Below are 15,475 nucleotides of genomic sequence, written 5' to 3'. Positions count from 1 at the left end.
GGGCAGATCGCCACAGGCGACCGGGAGAGGTCATCAGGGTGGGGGACAAGGTTTGGTTATCCTCGGAAGGTCTTCCCACCAGGGGGCGATGCAAGAAGTTAGCACCCAGGAGGCTGGGCCCCTTCACGGTCACGCAACAGGTCAACCCGGTAGCCTTCAGGCTAGCACTGCCGGAGGACATGAGAGTGCACCCAGTGTTTCATAGATCGCTGCTGTCGCCGTACAGGGAAAGTACCAGGTTCAGGGACAGCGATCAGCCTCCAGAGGGAGGGGGGGGACGGGAGACGCCCGACAGCTCAATGAGGCAACTGAGATTTTAGACTCAAGGAGAGGGGTGAGAGGACTGGAGTACCTGATAGCATGGGAGGACACTCCGCCGTCCCACAATGAGTGGATACCGGCCACAGAAGTACCTGAGGAATTTTTAGTGGAAGAGTTCCACGCCCTGTTCCCCCACAGGCCCAAGCCCTGGCACATGGAAAGGGAGGGAGAGGGGGAGGGGCAGGAGGAAGGGATAGCAGGCAGCAGCTCTCCATGGAGATGGGAAGCGGAATTTGAGGACACGGAAGAAGAGGTGTGGGTTTCACCGAGGTCAACGACGTCAGAGGCAGGAGAGGACTGGCAGAACATTTTTACTCCCACCAGCTCTGACGCCACTGACTTCTTGGGATTCCCGTCTTCTCAGGGGGAAGGAGAAAGATCGCAGGATTGGGGGGAAATTTTTACACCCACAGGCTCGGATGCCACAGACTTCTTGGGGTTTCACTCGTCCCCAGCAAGCGGAGAGCCACTAGGAAGGGGGGGAGAGGAGCCTGGGAGGGGGATGGATGTGAGGGACGAGGGATACAGGGAAGTCCCTCCCATCTTAAGTTCCAGCCCATCCCCAAGCGCGGGAGAGAGTAAGGAGAGCTCTGCCTCCAGCGGAGAGTCAGGAAGTGGTGTCCGAGGCTCAGGCAAGGTTGTGGAGCCCAGGCCGCAGGTGGGACAGGAAGTAGGACGCACAGGGGGGAGGCCAATTCCCCCAACTCCCGAATTGCGACGCAAACGTAGGGGGAAGAGGTTGGGTCTGCCAAAGCTGTGGTGCTGGAAGAAAACGCGCCAATCGCCATTCGGGAGTTCAGACACCTCACCTTAAGGATGCATTTTTACTGCTCTGAACACTGTAAATAATCAGCACTTAATAAAAACCTTAAAAGACCATGCTGGAGTCGTTACTCTAGAGTAGCCATACCAGGCCCTCTGACAGGATCGAAAGGGGACCCCTGCAGAGCCACGTGCGTTTGGTGGGAAGTAAGGAATGAGTCAAGGAGTATAAGGAGAGAGGAGGTATAGCTTTGAGTAGTAAGGAAGAGAAACATGAAGCAGACTTGGGGAAAATGGCAGGGATGTGTTAGCTTATGCAGAGGGAGGGATTGCCATGGCAACAAGAGGCAAAGCCAAAATTTTGCAGGAGAGGTTTGCCAATTACTATGAGCAATTTGGAACCTATGTGTTCAGAGGTGGCGTATTTTAGAGCCTCAGGTAGTGGGACCATCCCATTCTTCCTGCTTGTTGCCAGTGTCCTCTGAGTGGCCATTGCTGGAAGCAGGAGGCTGGGCTAGATCATTTGGCCTGATCTGGCAAGGAGCTTTTTTTACAGCATCTTTGGGAAGTCATTGGCTTTGGGCAGGGTGGATTTGATTTAAATCACAATTTAAATCACTAGTCAGCAAGGCTTGATTTAAATCATAGTTTTCTACATAAATACTAATTCTTGCTGGTATAACTTTAATATGCAAGTAGATGAAGATTTTTAGAATAACAACTTTTCATATTAGTTTTTTATCCCCAGTTTAATAGGTTAATCATTCATATTTGGACAACTTTACTGTTGTACTTAGGAAGGAGAAAAATAATCAATACCTTAATAATAACAATTTAAATAGATTTATTCAACTGAAACAGTAACATTACAACATATGTTATTTGCTTAAACAAACATCCATGTTTGTTAACTAATTTGGCTAAACAAAAACAAAATATATATATTTTAAGAAACTTACTGTCAGCCCAGCCTACACATGAAAAACCTAAATACTGTCCACTCCAAACAATCAGAAAAATATTGTTTCTATTCTATTCACTGAACTTCTTGAAACTTAGCACTGAAGGGGTTGTTTCTGTATTCATAGGTTTGTAGAACAATAGGATTAAGGTCTTTTTCTCAACTGTTCATGTTATAACATTTTTGCTGTGAAGAAGAGACATGTGATCTCTGTTGAGTCAAATTCAGTTTTGAGAACTGCAAAAGTAAACCAAGCATCTGTGATAATATCTTGCAGGCAGAAAACTGCCCAATAATCTTACAAAAACCTCTGGAAGAGCATGACATTGTGAATGGATTAATGGAATTTATTTACCCCCAAAATTAAACATATACAACCTTATTCTACATAATTAAAAAACTAATCTTTATTTCATGATGGAATAACCTTTGGATGGTAATATATTTTCCTCAAAAAGCATTTTATTTTATAAAAATCCAATTTAAATTAAAAAAATCGATTTAAATAAGAAAATCTGATTTTTTTTATTTCTTTTACAAAATCATTGATTTTTATCCACCCTGGCTTTGGGTAGCAGAGTGAACTGCAGCTGAGTTCAGGATTCAGTGGTTTTGGTTGGTTAATGAATCTAAAAAACAACAACCCCAAAACAAAGTCAGCTTGTTTGTCTCCAGCACAGATTGTTTGATCCCTTGCCTTGGTAATGGGTGGTGCTCCCTCCCATGGTCCCCAGTGTGGATTCCTCCGACTTATTTGAACAAGAGAGGAAACAGGAAGTGGCCTGTTTTATGCCAGTGGTGCCTTTGTAGTTCTAAATTCAAATTGCAAGTAGCACAATGCTTATATATATATGAACTGGCAAAGCAATTCAGTTATAAAAAGCAGCAAAGCACAACACTTAGTTTTGTTTGTTGAATTTATTAGATGCCTTTTTCTAAAAAAAAAGACTCAAGTTGTCTTGGAGCAGTTAAAATATACAAACATTTAAATAAAACGAAACAACAGAAACAGTCACCATAAAATAGTAAAACTACACTACCCCAACAGTATAACGAAACATCATGGGCTGATATAAAACTCATCCCATCAAATATCTGGGAGTACAGGAATGTCAACTTCACACAGAAAAATACTTTTTTAAAGATGATTTTTGTTTTATTTTAAATTATATTAAGAACATAAGAGCATCCATCATTCTGTTCTCACAGTGGCCAATCAGATGCCCCTATGGGAAGCCCACAAGGGATTCCTCAGGAATTTGATGGGCTTGGTCATCCCAGATGTTTTGGTGTTATGGTAGTTTTCCTATATTGTAGACATACTGGGCTCCTTTGGAAGAAAGGGTAGGATATAAAATAAACAAATGTTCAACCACTGTCCTTTCAGCTTCATCCAAATTATCTCAATTAAGATAGAAAAGTCTTGCAATACTTCCAGGTGCATTCAAGCTTGAGACAGTCTCCAGGGGAAGGCCAACATTTGTACTGGTATTTGTACATGAAGTGAAAAAAGTGCCTGCTGTCGCTTACACATAGTCCAAGGGGCACACTTTTCCAGACAAAACATGGGAAGCAGTTCTGAATCACATACCTGATGTGCTCCCTCCAACTGTCGAAGCAGCTGCAGATTTCCAGAGTTGAGGAATGAGGGAGATTCTCAGTCCCTGGATTTTAGACTTTTTTTGTGTTAAAATAGCACTACATATAGCTTGCTCCCATTTGACCAAGAATGCAGGCTGGTGCAGAGCAGATTGTTGATGTCTGTCTACATTTGTACCTGCCTCATGATATCAGGGACGCAGATGGCGCTGTGGGTTAAACCACAGAGCCTAGGGCTTGCTGATCAGAAGGTACTGCTCCGGCGGGAAGGTAAATAGCGTTTCCGTGTGCTGCTCTGGTTTGCCAGAAGTGGCTTTGTCATGCTGGCCACATGACCTGGAAGCTGTATGCCGGCTCCCTCGGCCAATAACGCGAGATGAGCGCCCCAACCCCAGAGTCAGTCACGATTGGACCTTCAGGGATTATTGGACATCTGTTACCAGTTCCCAAATGTGTTTTTTTCTTCTTTTATTGTAGGAGCCAATCGAAGAGTTAGACCCAGAACATGTCTTGGACATGAAGGCCGATTCCAGATTGCACATAATTTTTGGGGGAACGAAAGTTGTGCAGCACATCCCACCGCAAAAAGCCAGCACAGGCCTGAAACGTATGTACATGCCTATCTAGCTTGAATCAATGGCAGAGAAGCTCTTTAAATGGCAGTTTAGTTGCTACTTGATTGCTAATATAATAAACCTGCTAACTTTAGCACTAAGGATAATCTCTCAGTAGGAAAGACACGTGGAAACCTGTGCTTTCCTCTTTCTTCTATGGCAGAATTTGCCTGGGGCAGAATTTAAAGTTGGCACTTTTAGCAGTGAGAGAAGGATATACAGTGGGACCTCGACTTACAAATTTAATCCGTTCCGAACGGACCTTCGTAAGTCAAAAAATTCATAAGTCAAAGCCAATGGGGGGGATTTAAAAATTCGTAAGTCGAAAAAATCCTATCTAAACCGCATCCAAAATGGCGGAGGGAAGTCTGTTCGTAACTCGAAACATTTGTAGGTCGAGTTATTCGTAAGTCGAGGTACCACTGTATACCTGTTCAGAAACTCTGCAACTTTGAGATCAAGTAGACATGCAGACATTGGTAGTGAAACAGCTAGTGCTAGAACAAGCAAAAGGGTCCAGTTTCTCCAACAGAAGCTACCTGAGCGATTCACATGACAGAATTAAACTTGCATTATATAAAAAAAGCATACAAGCAAAAGAGCCAAGCTTGGATAAATTACACAATTTGGGGTAGCTCAAACACTCCTTATTTACACAATTGTGTATCATTTATTCCCTTTGAATAGTATGCATTTCTGACAATAATAGGATTTCAATATGGTATGATGGAGATTGGGAAGGCATTTTAAAAAGTAGAATAAATAAATTCTTTTTAAAAACACAATTTCAAAGGGAGAGAGGGGGGAAACGTTTGCTGAAAATGCTATAGGTCAGACACAACTCCTCAAAACATGATCTAAGGGGAACTGCCTGATCCTGGAAGAGAGGGAGGGGCACTCAGATTCACCACAGATCTACCAACACTTTTGCGTCTTCTGCGCTGTGTAAGCTTAGACTGGTTTCTGCATGTTGCAGCTTCCTTCCTTAGCTTTAGCTCTTCTGCATTTCTTGATGGTTTGTCCTGGCACCATGTAGCAGCTGATGCCAAAGTGTTCATGTCTGAAGAGCTCATTTCTTCATACAGTGGTACCTCGACTAACGAACCACTCGACAACCGAATATTTCGACTTACGAATGGGGGTAATGGCCGCGCGCTTACGAATGTCTCGACATCCGGAAAAGAAGCGGCAGCGGTTTTAGATAGGGATTTTTCGACTTACGAATTTTTAGATAGGGTTGCTTCAACTTACGAATTTTTCCGTTTTCAATGCATTCCTATAGGAAATCACGATTCCAATGGCGTTTTTCGACTTGCGAATTTTTTGACTTACAAAGGTGCCTTCGGAACAGATTAAATTTGGATGTCGAGGCACCATTGTACCAACATGTTGTGTAATCCTTTTCCTTTATACCTCTTCACAGCGGTTGATAACGGGTGTGTGGCCTATGTTCTAAGGACAGGCTTCACTACATCTCAGGTAAGAAACAAGAGCCGCTGGGCTTCCACTGGACAGTGCACAACTGTCACCCAAAATTGGTTTGGGGTTTGTGTCAGGAGAACCCTCAGAACAGCACTTGGAGGGAGGAGGGGGCAGACCACTGTACTTAACATGAGATAGTAGAAACCTGTTTTCATGTTTCTGTTACCCTTGGGAGTAATCCGCCTGACTTGTCTGGATATTTAGCTCCACCTTCAAGGGACTTCTCTTTGCCTTCCTGAAGCTTCTGATAACCCTTGAAGCTCTCCTAAGTAAACTGGGGATCGTGTTGAGCTGAGGACTGGTCATCTTAGGAGAGCTAATCTTGGAAGCAAGCCCTGGGAAGAACCTTTTGCTTCTGTCCTAAGAGCAGAGTTCCTGTCCTTTCAGGAGAGTGAGAGCTCCAACTGTTCTATATCAGTCTGATTTTTCAGGGAGGAAACTTGTTTAGCCAGCAGGGTCCTTCTTACTGAACTGCAGTGGGCAGGTGAATCTCAATAAGAAGTGCTTAAAAGTCTCTTTGCCCCAAGTCTCAAGTTAACTAAAAAGGTTTCCTTCCACTTCTCCTGAGGGAGGTTATTGCTGCCTCCCCCTGACAACTCTTCCTCCCTTCCAGGGGAAGCTTCTGCGTACCATCCTGTTTGGTGTCAAGCGGGTGACAGCCAACAACTTGGAGACCTTCATCTTCATCCTCTTCCTGCTCATCTTTGCCATTGCAGCTGCAGCGTATGTGTGGGTTGAAGGTGATTTTTTTATTTCTGGAACCTAGGTTTCTTACACATCAGAAAATAGTATCAGTGAGGGCACAGGTTGGGGTTCCACAGAAGGCGCATACATTTGATATGGCTGCCTTAGTGTTGAAGGGGATGGAGCCTCGCCTGATGGGCTGTCCTGCTATATATCCATTGCTCCCTAGAACAGTAAATCCTGTACAGATGATTTGGCAGCCTTTTCTGTGGGTGGAGATGCTGAGATCACAAGAAACTTAACTCTTTTTTTTAAAAAAAAATCATTTCTCCTGGCACATTAGCAGTTCTCTTGTTGCCCATAGGCATTCCGCAGCATGTGGTTTGAGAAACATTGTTCTGATTATATTGGTGGACTTTGCAGCAGTAAAATGGCATAAATAGGTGTCTGCTCCCCTTCCCAAGGCACCAAGGACCCCAGCAGGAACCGTTACAAGCTCTTTCTCGAATGCACTTTAATCCTCACCTCAGTTGTCCCACCTGAACTCCCCATCGAGCTCTCTCTGGCCGTCAACACCTCACTCATTGCTCTCGCCAAATTGTGTAAGTACCAAGCCTCACCAAGAAATGAAGATGCATGCTTTGAAATTTCAGGGGGTGAAACTGCTGACCTTATTGCATTTCTAGGAAGTGTCCCTGTTTTATTTATTTTACAACTTGCTCTACCCTCAGGTTCCGAGCAGTTTGCTAACTTTATTTTTATTGCAGGATACTGTGTTCTACAATATTGTGACTATTGTGGCCTTATAAATAAAGTGCAACATAAGAAGTTGCTTATATAATAGTTGACTAGATGGTAGGGGTCTTGTCCTGCACTTATCCACTCTCAGATTCCCATAGACTTCAGGTCACATGAACAAGGGGCTTAATTTCTCCCTTCTCTCCCCCCACCCCACTGTAAGGTTTCATCCCCACATCTTGATTTAGAATGCCTACCATCCTGTCTCATGGACAGGACACTTATGAGATGCCAGGGACCATTGGCCCGAGAGCAGAATCCCTGTTGCCATGGTGAAGCAGCCCATAGTTCTTGGAGCCACTGACTTTGTTGCCCAATTCCTCCTAGAAGTATGCATTTGTAAGAACTCATTACTAAAATATATCCTTTCTCTTCCATGGCCACTCAGTCCATGCCCAAACAGAACTGTTTCATGTTTACCATCTGAGAAGTGGATATACCCTTGTATCTTGTAATTGCATATCAAATGAGCACAAGCAAGTTTGTCCTTTTATTAAACCTCCTGGGTAGTAGCCACAAAGACTTGTGTTTGCGCAACAGAATTGCCCATCCCTCTCCTCCTCCCCTCATATCCCCCCCCCCGAACTCTTCTGGGGTTTTCCCAAACCTCCAGAACAGATTTGGCAGTGGGCATGCAAGGAGAGGGGAAGTTCTGTGGCACAAGCAGAATGACTTCACTGGGTACAGACCCCCATGTCATTTTCCTCACTTGATTGTGTATGTGTGTGCAGACATGCCGCCTCCTCCTCTGTTTGGAGAGGGGGCAGTGATGGAGGAGGCCTTTACACAAAAGGGAAGGTTTATTTTAAATTTTTGACCACCATGAGTTGGAGCCCAGTAGGGGGGAAAAGGGTGGAATAGTGATCGCTGACCTCTCCCTCTCTCTTTGTTTTCTTGAAGATGTTTACTGCACCGAGCCATTCCGCATCCCATTTGCAGGGAAGGTCCAGATTTGCTGCTTTGATAAAACAGGCACCCTGACCAGTGACAGCCTAGTGGTGAGAGGTGTGGCTGGGCTCAGGTAGGTCCAAGGAGGGGTGGGGTGAGCCGAAGGAGGCTGTTCAGAGGTATCATGGGCTCTTTCTCTCTTCACTTTTTAAATTATTATTATTTTTTATTTAATTTGTGAGTCACTTTATCTTGCCCAGGGCCACCCAAAGAGACTTGCAAACAAACAAAAGCCTCACCTGTGTTCTCAGGCAATAGAGATATCCAGCCAGGATATCGACCTTTGGCTTAGCTTCCAAGCCCCCTGACCACCGGTCATTTGGGCTTGGGCTGATGGGAGGGCCGCAGCTTCCCCAACCCTGGCAGAGAAGATTGTAAAAGTAGTGTTTGCATGTAAAAGCTAAAGGGACCCCTGACCATTAGGTCCAGTCATGACCGACTCTGGGGTTGCGGTGCTCATCTCGCGTTTTGGCCGAGGGAGCCAGCGTACAGCTTCCAGGTCATGTGGCCAGCATGACAAAGCCGCTTCTGGTGAATCAGAGCAGCACATGGAAACGCTGTTTACCTTCCCGCCGGAGTGGTACCTATTTATCTACTTGCACTTTGACATGGTTTCGAACTGCTAGGTTGGCAGGAGCTGGGACTGAGCAACGGGAGCTCACCTCGTCACGGGGATTTGAACCGCCGACCTTCTGATTGGCAAGCCCTAGGCTCTGTGGTTTAACCCACAGCGCCACCTGCGTCCCACAGTGTTTGCATGTAGCCACTAGCAAATTCTCATTTCCACATTGGTTATTGGAACTGCTATATGTTCAGTGTAATAATAATCTGCATCCGTTTCAAGTCCTCTGTCACACTAATATCAGTAGTTAAAGAAAATGAAGGTGTCCTTCAGCTGGAGTAATTGATCTCTGTGTAATCTCCACTATTGCAGAGATGGGAAAGAGGTGACCCCTGTGTCTGACATTCCTATTGAAACACATCGAGTCATCGCCACATGCCACTCCCTTATGCAGCTGGATGATGGGACTCTGGTGGGGGACCCTCTGGAGAAAGCCATGCTAACGGCTGTGGAATGGACTCTGACCAAAGGTGGGTTTGCTTCGTTTCTGAGCTGCATGCCTTTTTCCATAGCTCCCTTACCTTTCAGTTCTGCTAGAGTGAGCAAAGCTTGCCTGCAACTTTCTTTCGCAATATTTGGAACTAGGTGTGAGTCAGCATCTGACTAGCCTGAGGTCTGACTCAGGCTGCTTCAACGTTTCCAGAAACCCCTTTTATGTTCCGTGACTCTGCGCTGGGGGAGCCAGGGCTTCCTTGTTCTGTTAAGGAATACATCCTGTGGGCTCAGGGGCCCTTTGTCCCTCCCAGGAGTGCAAGGGGAGGATTGCTGCTTGTGGTGCTGTTGAACCCTTTCAGGATTTCCTGATCTCTTTGTTTCCAGATGAGAAAGTTTTCTCCCGAAGTATTAAAACTCAGGGACTGAAAATTCACCAGCGCTTTCATTTTGCCAGTGCCCTGAAAAGAATGTCGGTCTTGGCTTCCTACGAGAAGGTCGGCTCCACAGATCTGTGTTACATTGCAACTGTGAAGGGGGCCCCGGAGACGCTGCACAAAATGGTGAGCAAAGGGAGATGGGTGTGACTTTATCTCTTGGTTTATTGTTATAGCCATGCAAGGGGCTGGTGCCAAGGCAGGGAATGCTTAGGAACCTGAGCAGGATTGGACATGCAGAAGAGAGTGGCCTTGCGACTCACAGACTGGAAGACCTTCCCAAGAGAAGTACTTGAATCATCCACGCATTGACCTAGTGGCAGATGAGCATTTTGTGCCCTGGATTGTGGGGATGCCAGATAACATGCCAAAGATAGGAGGGTGTGACATTAAGGCCCATGCAGCTAAGGGGTGGGGGGTGGGGCAGGGGGGAATGCCAAAGGGCCAAAGCTGAAAATGTGATATCAACATTGGATAACCGGAGTGCCTTTGATTTCGTGAAGCGCTCTATTGTCAAAACAATGTTTGGCAGCTTGACAATGCTGCTGTTAAACTTAGATGGGTTTTTTGCTAGAACATAAGAACCCTTCTGGATCAGACAAAAAGCCCATCTAGTCCCGCATTCTGTGTTCACTTTGGCAAACCAGATGCCTCTGGGAAGATGGCAAGCAGGGCAAGATGTTTGCAGCTGTGCTCTTCCCACTTTGGTTCCCCAGCAACTGGTATGCTGAGCCACAATAACTAGCAGCCTTACCTGCATGTAGCTAAGCCCCCGTTGAAGCCGTCCAAGTTGGCAGCCTCTACTACAACTTGTGGGAATGAATGCAGTGTACTTCCATTTGTCTCTCCTGAACCTGGTAACCTTCAGCTTGGAGGGTGCTCCAAGGCTGCCAGGGCCTCTGCTGTTGGGGTGTTTGTGGCTCACAAGGAGACATTCTCAGGGTGGGGGGCATCTGTCCCCCGCCTTCAAATTCTTTTGTGACTGTTCCTCTTTGCCCCTCTCTTTTCTCGTGCAGTTCTCTCAGTGCCCCAATAGCTACAACAGCATCCACACAGAGATATCACGTGAGGGAGCCAGGGTCCTGGCACTCGGCTACAAGGAATTGGGACACCTCACGCATCAGCAGGTAGGCTGCACAGGACACCTCCCACCTGTTCTCTTGGGACCTTGTTGCTATGTGCCAGATTGTGGCCCCTCTGGTGGGTAAAGTTAGTTGCACTAGAGATAAACGGAAGGATAAAGCCAGCCCCCAGTGGCCCCTTGCTCATGGTTGGCCTTGGGCGCCTCTTCCTTCCTTTTGCGGGGTAGAGAGGAGCCTTCCAAGTTCTGACAAAGCACAAGAGGGTTGCTTTTCACATGGCAAGGTCAATCTGTGCAGCCCTGCTAGAAGTCTGCTTCTGAAGTATGGCAGCCCACAAGTGACCTGGCCAAAGGGTTTACAGTCCAAAATAAATACACAAGGCAACCTAGAGGGAGAAGTTAGAAACTGACAGATGAGGATGAGTGGAAGGCAATGTCAATGTGGGTTGTTGTTTTTAGCAAAGACACCCCACCCCCCGCCTCCCAGTCCAGTAACTGCAATGGGGAAGGGAAAAGCCTTTATAACTTTAGAGGAAGGGACATAGCTGGCACCAGGGCAGAAGGCAGAGAGATGGGAGGGAACTCAGGGAATTGGTGGACAATGAATGAGTTTCTGTGTGTGTTGGAGAGAGTTGATGTGAGAGAAGAGGACGATTGGACTGGAGAGTTTGGTGAATGCAGAGTGAGAGGGGGGTGAGCATAAAGATTTGGGTGGAATAAACTGATCAATCCCAATGGAAAAGGAAGTCTGCTGACTGGTTGGTAAGTTGGTTGGAATGGGCTGCCCAGGGCAGGGGGACTGGGTTTTCCATGACGCTCATCTGTGCCAGAGCAGGTGCTGTTTACTGACTTGGCACAAGCATGGAGGGAACTTAGTCAATGGTCTCCAGCACACCTTATTTCCAAAGCAGGATTCCAGGTGAGACCTGGATGCTCTTTGACATACTCATAGAATAATAGAGTTGGAAGAGACCACAAGGGCCATCCAGTCCAACCCCCTGCCAAGCAGGAAACACCATCAAAGCATTGCTGACAGATGGCTGTCAAGCCTCTGCTTAAAGACCTCCAAAGAAGGAGACTCCACCACACTCCTTGGTAGCAAATCCCACTGTTGAACAGCTCTTACTGTCAGGAAGTTCTTCCTAATGTTTAGGTGGAATCTTCTTTCTTGTAGCTTGAATCCATTGCTCAGTGTCCGCTTCTCTGGAGCAGCAGAAAACAACCTTTCTCCCTCCTCTATATGACATCCTTTTATATATTTGAACATGGCTATCATATCACCCCTTAGCCTTCTCTTCTCCAGGCTAAACATACCCAGCTCCCTAAGCCGTTCCTCATAAGGCATCGTTTCCAGGCCTTTGACCATTTTGGTTGCCCTCCTCTGGACACGTTCCAGCTTGTCAGTATCCTTCTTGAACTGTGGTGCCCAGAACTGGACACAATATTCCAGGTGAGGTCTGACCTGGAGGTCTGACAGTGGGACTATTACTTCCCTTGATCTAGATGCAGCCCAGAATTGCATTGGCTTTTTTAGCTGCTGCATCACACTGTTGACTCATGTCAAGTTTGTGGTCTACTAAGACTCCTAGATCCTTTTTCATGTACTGCTCTCAAGACAGGTGTCACCCATCCTGTATTTGTGACTTTTTCTTTTTTCTTTTTGCCCAAATGTAGTACTTTACATTTCTCCCTGTTAAAATTCATCTTGTTTGCTTTGGCCCAGTTGTCTGATCTGTTAAGGTCATTTCGAAGTGTGATCCTGTCCTCTGAGATATTAGCCACCCCTCCCAATTTGGGGTCATCTCTAAACTGGCTCAGGATGCCCTCAAGCCCATCATCCAAGTCGTTTATAAAGATGTTGAATAAGACTGGGCCCAAGACAGAACCCTGTGGCACCCCACTAGTTACTTCTCTCCATGATAAAGAGGAGCCATTGATGAGCACCCTTTGGGTTCGGTCAGCCAGCCAGTTACAAATCCACTGAATGGTAGCATTGTCTAGCCCACATTTTACCAGCTTCTTTACAAGAATATCATGGGGCACATTGTCAAAGGCCTTGCTGAAATCAAGATAGGCTATATCCACAGCATTCCCTTAATCTACCAGGCTTGTAATTCTGTCAAAAAATGAGATCAGATTAGTCTGACATGACCTATTTTTCAGAAACCCATGCTGACTTTTAGTGATCACAGCGTTCCTTTCTAGGTGCTCATAGACCGTTTGCTTAATGATCTGCTCTAGAATCTTTCCTGGTATTAGTGTCAGGCAGAGTGGGCGGTAATTGTTTGGGTCCTCTCTTTTCCCCTTTTTGAAAGTAGGGACAACATTTGCCCTCCTCCAGTCTGCTGGGACTTCGCCTGTTCTCCAGGAATTTTCAAAGATTACTGCCAGTGGTTCGGAAATCACCTCTGCCAGTTCTTTTAATTCTCTTGGATGTAGTTCATCTGGCCCTGGAGACTTGAATACATCCAAACTAGCCAAGTATTCTTGTACTACCTCCTTACTTGTTCTGGGCTGTGTTTCCCCTGCTGAATCATCTGCTCCATATTCTTCAGGTCGGGCATTGTTTTCTTTTTTGGAGAAGACTGAGGCAAAGTAGGCATTGAGGAGTTCTGCCCTTTCTCTGTCCCCTGTTCGCATTTCACCATCTTCTCCTCTAAGTGACCCCACTGTTTCCTTGTTCTTCCTTTTGCTGCAGACATACCCATAAAAGCCCCTTTTATTGCTTTTAACCTCTCTAGCAAGTTCATTCTGTGCTTTAACTTTTCTGACTTTGTCTCTACACGTGCTGGCTATTTGTTTGAATTCCTCTGGTGGTTTCCCCCTTTTTCCATTTTTTGTACATATCCCTTTTAAATCTTAACTCAGTTAAAAGTTCTTTAGATAGCCACCCTGGCTTCTTTAGGCACCTTCCATGTTTCCGTCTCATTGGTATTGCCTGAAGTTGTGCTTTTAATATCTCCCTTTTAACAAACTCCCAACCATCATGAACTCCCTTCCCTTTTAGTATTTCTGTCCATGGGATCTCACCCAGCGTTTCCCTAAGTTTTCTGAAGTCGGCTTTCTTGAAGTCTAGAATTTGAGTCTTAGTATGCTTGGTTGCTCCTTTCCACTGAATAATAAACTCCAGAAGAGCATGATCACTCCCACCTAATGATCCTGCCACTTCTACCCCACTAACTAGGTCATCACTATTGATTAGGACCAGATCTAAAATGGCTGATCCTCTTGTTGCTTTTCCCACTTTCTGGACAATGAAGTTGTCTGCAAGGCCAGTGAGGAATCTGTTCGTCCTTATGCTCTTTGCTGAGCTTGACATCCAACAGATATCAGGATAGTTGAAATCCCCCATTACTACTATCTCACTTCCTTTTGAATGCTTGGTCATCTGTTCCAGGAAGGCTTCATCTGTGTCCTCAGTTTGGCTTGGGGATCTATGGTAAACTCCCACAATGAGATCACTGTTATTTTTCTCTCCCTTAATTTTGACCCAGATACTCTCAATATGGCTTTGAAGTTTTAAATCCCGGATCTCTTCACAGGTATACACATCCCTGACATATAATGCTACTCCTGCTCCTTTCCTGTTTGGTCTATTTCTCCGAAATAGATTGTATCCCTCTTTTACCACATTCCAATCATGAGACTCATCCCACCAGGTTTCAGTGATGCCTATTATGTCGTGTTTAGTTTGCTGTACCAAGAGCTCAAGTTCATCTTGTTTATTTCCCATCCTCTGTGCATTGGTATACAGACATTGAAGACCATTAATCTTTGCCCCATGTCTCTTATTTAAGGATTTTTTTCCTCCCACCACTAAGTCTGTGTACTCTTTGCTCCATTTGGTCCTTGACATTTGGGTGATCATCTTCAGCACTTGGTAGACTCCTACCTTCAGGACCACTGTCTCCCTCCCCCACAAAAGTCAGTTTAAAGCCCTCCTGATGAGGTTTTTGAGTTTCATGGCAAAACATTCCTCCCAACCCTTGTGAGGTGCAGCCCATCACTTGCCAGAAGTCCATATTCAAGAAACTGCAGACCATGATCTAAGAATCCAAACCGTTCCTTCTTGCACCATTAGTGAAGCCAGTTGTTCACTTCCCCTATTTTTCCCTCTCTCCCTGGGCCATGTCGTTCAACTGGGAGGACAGATGAGATGACAATTTGTGCATTTAATTGCTTCAACTTCCTGCCGAGAGCCTCATAATCACTTTTGATCTTCTGAAGGCTATGGCTTGCAGTGTCATTGGTTCCCACATGGACCAAAAGGAGTCTGAGGGCTGCCCCTAGAAGCAGGGTGTGAATTTCTGTGGGGGATTCAGTGGGTTTTATGATTCCTTGCAGCTATTCTGTTACATCTTGGATCTTGGCCCCAGGGAGACAGCACACTTCTCGAGACGTCTTATCAGGCCCACAGATCACTGCTTCTGTACCCCTCAGTAGGGAATCCCCTATCACCACTACACGCCTCCTCATAGGCTTGGTCGGGATTCTTCCATGTGCTGTCCCTTCCAAGGTCACCTGCATATTCCCGGAGGACTGACTTTGCTGCTCGTCTTCATATTTCTGATCAGCTGTGATGAGGGAGAGCACTTCAAATCAATTGTGTAGTTCTAAACACTCAGAGTGATCCCTGTGACTTCTATGAGTCACGTTCCTCCATACATCTGGCTCCTGTGTTGGGGAACTGACTCCCTCTTCAGGGATGTCCCCTGTCTCCTCCTTGGTGCAGAC

General features: G+C 45.8%; 1 protein-coding gene across 1 annotated transcript in view; it reads left to right on the top strand.

Annotated features, from left to right (window-relative positions):
• The window catches only part of ATP13A1 (ATPase 13A1), a 40,172-nt gene that overhangs the window by 13,786 nt on the left and 10,911 nt on the right, over positions 1-15,475 (top strand). Inside the window, exons 8-15 of the mRNA XM_035101667.2 lie at positions 4,121-4,250; positions 5,681-5,736; positions 6,353-6,479; positions 6,888-7,025; positions 8,122-8,242; positions 9,104-9,261; positions 9,611-9,786; positions 10,677-10,787. Coding sequence (XP_034957558.2) covers positions 4,121-4,250; positions 5,681-5,736; positions 6,353-6,479; positions 6,888-7,025; positions 8,122-8,242; positions 9,104-9,261; positions 9,611-9,786; positions 10,677-10,787 — 1,017 coding nt within the window. The remainder of the gene's footprint in view (positions 1-4,120; positions 4,251-5,680; positions 5,737-6,352; positions 6,480-6,887; positions 7,026-8,121; positions 8,243-9,103; positions 9,262-9,610; positions 9,787-10,676; positions 10,788-15,475) is intronic.

This window comes from Zootoca vivipara, chromosome 2, assembly GCF_963506605.1.
Source record: "Zootoca vivipara chromosome 2, rZooViv1.1, whole genome shotgun sequence".
In the NCBI taxonomy this organism is placed as follows: Eukaryota; Metazoa; Chordata; class Lepidosauria; order Squamata; family Lacertidae; genus Zootoca; species Zootoca vivipara.
The sequence above is the reverse complement of the archived record's forward strand: the minus strand, read 5'-3'. Positions and strand labels throughout refer to the sequence as shown.